This window comes from Corythoichthys intestinalis, chromosome 18, assembly GCF_030265065.1.
Source record: "Corythoichthys intestinalis isolate RoL2023-P3 chromosome 18, ASM3026506v1, whole genome shotgun sequence".
In the NCBI taxonomy this organism is placed as follows: Eukaryota; Metazoa; Chordata; class Actinopteri; order Syngnathiformes; family Syngnathidae; genus Corythoichthys; species Corythoichthys intestinalis.
In genome coordinates, this window is record NC_080412.1 from 13,805,837 (window position 1) to 13,811,793 (window position 5,957).

Here is a 5,957-nt window from a genome sequence, read left to right on the forward strand (position 1 = left end):
GGGCGAAAAGTAGGACTTTTTACGTTGGGTCTATGCGAGGGCGGGTCTATAATGTCCCACTTCGGCTTTACTTCCGCTTTACGATGCGACGTCACGGTTTAAAAATAGCCTGCGTGCGGTACGCCATTGCCAGTATACCGAGCAAGTAAACCTCTTCATCCCTACTTACTTGCTCTGCGCTTGTCTGGGGAACTTCCACCAGCTTATCATTACCACCTCCCTCTTCTTTTCTTTCTCCCTGCACCGGCTGCACGTCAGCGCGGCTGCCGCTCCCACTCTCACCACCGTCGGGGGCTGGGCAGTTGTTACCCGATGCGGCCGTTGCAGCCAGACTGCTGCTTGCGAAAATATTTGTCAACTTATGACATTTTAATGCTTCGCTCTCCAGTTTCTTTAATTTTTTCTCCCTAACCTTCTCCGCGCCACCCTTCTCTTTTCTTTTTTTTTTGCCACCACCATCCATATTGTGCATTTACGCTCGTCGCTATTTTGCTTCCACAAGGAACCAATGAACTCTGTGCTTTCTTCGTCCTTCTATCAGATTGGCGGTGAACATGAACAGCCAGGCGCATTGCTGCCACCTGTTGGATTGGATACGAACTGTAGATAATCAGAGGATGGGGGGATAAAAACAGTGATGTATATAACGAATGGCGGCTGCCGGCCGTCCAGGGCCACCGGCCGTTCTGTGATTCTCCAGAAGCCACAGATTACCAGTCCGCCCCTGCTCCAGGGGACAGACGGCGCCGACCTCAGCTTCCACGTTGTGACTTCGTGGGTAGGACGAGCGGAGTTTTCAAAAGGAGCGTGAAGGTGCTGTATAACCAGGCGCTATGGCGGGAGTTATCAACTCTGTTGGTCCTTTTGATGAGCTTTTGGAACAGTGGAGCTCGTACACGAGCGGTTCGGCTATTTCGTGGAAGCTAACGAAATAGCGGAAGCGAAAGTGGTGGTTATTGAGCCAAAGACTTTCTATTTACTGAGAAACTTGCTTCAACCCGATAAACCTGGTAGTAAAACGTACAGGGAAATCGTGGAAACTCTTAATGGACATTTTTCACCCAAGGCCCTTGTGATAGCAGAGAGATTCCGATTTCACAGAAAAAATCAGGAAGAGGGGGAATCAGTCACTATGTTCGTAGCTGCGCTGCGGAAGCTGGCTGAACATTGTGAGTTTGGTGATGTTTTAGACGACACATTAAGAGACAGATTGGTATGTGGACTGAGAAATGAAGCAACACAAAAGAAGTTACTCTCAGAAAGTGGACTGACATTAAAGAAAGCCTTTGATGTAAGCGTGGCTATGGAAATGGCTTCAAAGGAGGTTCAACAACTGAACATTACGAGCAGAATACACCAAGTGACAAGTACCCAAAGCAATGTTGCTGGTCCCTGTTTTAGGTGCGGTAAAACAGGGCACCTTTCCTCCACCTGCTGGTGCAAAGAAATGAACTGTCATAATTGTGGGAAGAAGGGTCATGTTGAGCGTGCCTGTCAGAAAAAAACAAGCACAGACAAAGATAAGGAAATGAATGACAAGAAGAAAACAAAGAAATATGTCAAAGCGGTAGAGAGTGCCTCTACTTCCGAAGATGAAAGTGACGTGCACACCGTGCATGTAATGAGCGTGGACGGGAAGTCAGGCTGTTACTGGGTCACACCAAAGTTAGAGGGTCACCCAGTCAAAATGCAAATAGATGCTGGATCACAGGCATCGCTTGTGTCTTACCAAGTCTATAAACAGTGTTTGAGACACCTTCCATTAAGACCGTCAGACACTGTGTTCAAAGCGTACACTGGACACAAAGTGCACATGAAAGGAATGACTGACATTACTGTGCAATGCAAGGATCAAACTGCTAGTGTATGTCACAAAAGGGAATTTTGCTTCCATCATGGGACGACTGTGGATTAATGCACTTCGTGTAAATTGGCTAGAAGTTCGGCAGCTGTCAGACGGTTCTTCACAACTACAAGTCATCCTGGACAAGAATGAAGAGGTTTTCCGTGAGGAATTGGGCAGCATGAAGGACATTACAGTGAAATTGCACATTAAACCAGGAAGCAAACCAGTGTTTATTAAGGCTAGGACAGTACCATATGCTATTCGTGACAAAGTCGAGGCTGACCTGGATGCGTTGGTCAAAAGTGGTGTTTTGGAACCAGTCACCACCAGCGAATGAGCGACACCAATTGTGCCGGTTCCGAAAAAGAATGGCGGAATTCGCACATGTGGCGATTTTAAAGTGACTTTGAATCCGGTGCTTTGTGTGGAGCAGTACCCACTTCCATTGATCGATGATTTGTTTGCAGGTCTGAGCGGTGGTCAAAAATTCAGCAAAACTGACCTCAACCAAGCTTATCTGCAGATGCATGTGGACGAAGAATCACGGGAGTGGCTGACAATTAACAAGCACAAGGGACTTTTCAGATATTGCAGATTACCTTTTAGCATCACATCTGCTCCTGCTCTGTTTCAACGGGCTATGGATCAAATTTTGAGTGTATTGCCAGTAGTACAATGTTACTTGGATGACATTCTCTGCACCGGTGCCAACGACGAGGAGCATCTTCGCAACTTTGATGCTGTCTTAAAAAGGCTAAGGCAGTATGATCTTCGAGTGTGCAAGGAAAAATGCGAATTTTTGAGACCATCGGTGGAGTATCTCGGGCATGTGATAGACCACGAAGGACTACACAAGGCTCCATCAAAGACTAAGGCAATTGTGGATGCACCCGCCCCAGAAAATGTAAGTCTGCTTAGATCTTTCTTAGGTCTATTGAACTATTATGGACGGTTTATTCCCAATTTGGCATCACTTCTTAAACCATTGCATGAGCTGTTGTGCAAAGATGTAAAATGGAAATGGACAAATGAGTGTAACAAAGCTTTTCGAAATGCGAAAAACACCCTGATTTCATCAGAGGTTCTCACTCATTTCAACCCTTCATATCCAATACAGCTGGTATGTGATGCTTCACCCTATGGGGTGGGTGCTGTCATCTCCCATGTGTTCCCGAACGGAGATGAAAGACCAATTGCTTTCGCACCGAGAACACTTAACAAAGCAGAGTCAAACTATGCTCATTTGGAACGAGAAGCATTGAGCATTATTTTTGGTGTGAGGAAGTTCCACCAATATTTGTATGGAAGGAAGTTTACTCTGTTAACGGATCACAGACCACTGACAACGATTTTGGGACCTCATGCGGGAATCCCTTCACTGGCTGCTGCACGTCTTCAGAGGTGGGCTTTGTTGTTATCAGCTCACTCATACGACATCAAGTATCGTAAATCTGATTTGCATTGCAATGCTGATGGACTTTCGAGGTTGCCGCTTCCTGTCACAAAACATGAACCTACCTCAGTGGACATATTCTATTTCCGAAATGTTGAACATGCACCAATTTCAGCGTCGCAAGTAAAACGTGCAACTCGGAAGGACCCCGACCTGTCAGTCGTCATGGACATGGTAATTAAAGGACAAACCAAGTGTGAGAACACCGCTCTCAAACCTTTTTTGGATAGGAGGTGGGAACTTTCTGTTCAATCGGGTTGTTTGCTGTGGGGAAGGAGAGTGATTGTGCCACAGTCATTGCGTGCTAAAATGCTTGCGCAACTGCATGCAGGTCACAGTGGTATTGTTAAAATGAAAGAAATGGCGAGAAGTTTTTTTTGGTGGCCAGGATTAGATAAACAGATCGAAGAGACGGTAAAAAGTTGTTCATCTTGCCAGAAGATTCGCAACAATCCACCTGCAGCCCCACTTCATCCTTGGGATTTTCCTCAGGACCCTTGGCACCGCATTCATATTGACTTTGCGGGGCCTTTTGAAAATCGAATGTTTCTGGTTGCTATCGATGCCCATAGTAAGTGGCCAGAGGTAGCTATCATGAAATCAACCACATGGGAAAAGGCAATTGAGAAGTTAGGGGAGATGTTTAGTCGTTTCGGAGCCCCTGCACAACTCGTCTCAGACAATGGGCCCCAATTTGTGTCAAAAGAAATGGTTGAATTCCTGCAAGCCAATAGGGTTCAACATATTAAGTCGGCTCCCTATCACCCGGCAACCAACGACTTGGCAGAGAGGTTTGTGCAGACCCTCAAACATGCTCTCAAAGCATCACTAGGGCAAAGTACACTCCATCAGAGACTACAAGAATTTCTCCTCAAATACCAAACATTTGTGCATGCAACTACCAAAGTATCGCCAGCGAGCCTCATGTTTTCTCAAGAGATACCAACTAGCATGGATCTTCCGAAACCACCAACCCTGAGCTAGATTGTTCAAATGGATCTACGGAAGCAAGTCAAGTACAGAGACCTGCATTCCAAGAACCGAGTTTTTGCACCTGGTGACTCTGTTAATTTAGTTTAGTTTATTCACACATCATATCATGGTACACACAGGAACATGGTCATATGTACTGTACAAGCAGTTCATCTGATCAGATGCATGAAGGGGACACTCCGAATAAGCTATTTAAAGGTTTTAGTAGGGGCCCAGTCAAACAGCACACACATACACACACCCATACACATACATACAGTTGACAATAGAACATTTTAACATTCTGATCACATCGGATTTGACACGTGATACCGTAGTAGTGTTAGTCAAAGACTCAGCATATTAAGTATACATTGCAAGGAGGTGAGCTTTCAGTTTTTTCTTAAAAATGGAGATGGAGTGTGACATTTTCAGTGTTTCGTCCAGTTGATTCCAGATCTGTGCTCCTCTGCATACAATGCCAAAGCTTGTAGACTTTAGACTTCTGCTTTTTCCAGTGATGTGATTTTTTTCTTCTGGTAGTATATGTGTGCTGAGGAGTACTGATTGGGATGAGATCACTTAATTTATGGTTTAGTTTATGGATGACCTGATTTTGAAAGTAGTTATATTCTTTTAGTCTCAGAAGGTGGTGGTGGTGAAATATTAATTTAGTTGGAGCATTGAACCCAGACCATGTTATGGCACGTATAACTTTTTTCTGTAGGGGTTCAAGCTTTTTTTAGATAGGTTGGAAATGTGTTGCACCATATGATATTACAACATTATCTGTTATGGCCCGGAGTTACCAGAGTAAGGAAAAGTGGGCCCCTGCCACCATCATTGCTCAAACTGGGCCTGTTTCCTACACCTGATGGTGTTCAGACAGCTGATGGTGTTTGCCGTCGCCATGTGGATCAATTGTTGGGAACACCAGACACTACTCCAGAACTGTCTATTGATTGTGATGATGCTAGCAGTGTAATTATACCAGAAATGTCTAGCTTACCGGATGTGCCAAAAATACCAGAAATGTCTAGCTTACCGGATATGTCAAACCAAAACAATCCTGCTGTAATTGTGTCTAATTCAACCAATGCACAAACAGAACCTGAAACGGTATCGGAACCTGTTTCCACAAGTGGAAAATCGGAAGTGACTGTTGAACGTCGTTATCCTGCACGCGACAGGCGACCGCCTGATAGATTGGATTTATAAGTAATAAGTAATGAGGGGAAAACAGGAGGTATTTTTGTGTTTATTTTGTTTTGTTATTTTGTTGTTGTTTTGTTTGTAAGGGGGGAAGAGATGTGACATATTTATGTCACACTGCTGTTGCCATAGTGTGCACTTCCTGTGGGTGTGGTATCACAGTATAAAAAGGAATCTCTGTTATGTCTCTGTGACCAGTCTGTGACATATATGCTGAGAAGCACACTGAATAAAGAAGTGTTGTTCCATTCAAGTCTCGGCCTTACATGTACGTAGATCAAGGAAGTACATAACACAAACCACCGCAGAAATCTGAAAACAAAAATCATCTTGTGGGGTCACCCAAGGATCTGTTATGGGCTGCTTCTTGTTTACGGATAGTAGTGAATAAAAATTGTAAACCATATGCATTACGGTGATCCCTCGTTTTTTGCGGATAATGGGGACCAGAACCCGCCGTGATAAGTGAAAAAC

At 44.5% G+C, this 5,957-nt stretch overlaps 1 protein-coding gene across 1 annotated transcript; it reads left to right on the forward strand.

Moving 5' to 3' along the window:
• Positions 1–1,782: 1,782 nt before the first annotated feature.
• LOC130906716 (uncharacterized protein K02A2.6-like) lies at positions 1,783–5,680 on the forward strand. Its single transcript, XM_057821278.1, has one exon. The coding sequence runs from the start codon at positions 2,370–2,372 to the stop codon at positions 4,281–4,283; it is 1,914 nt and encodes a 637-aa protein (XP_057677261.1). The 5' UTR covers positions 1,783–2,369; the 3' UTR covers positions 4,284–5,680.
• Positions 5,681–5,957: the final 277 nt, after the last annotated feature.

Coding starts and splice junctions, on each gene's coding strand:
- LOC130906716 (XM_057821278.1), top strand. CDS start 2,370: ATGCATGTGGACGAAGAATCACGGGAGTGGCTGACAATTAACAAGCAC.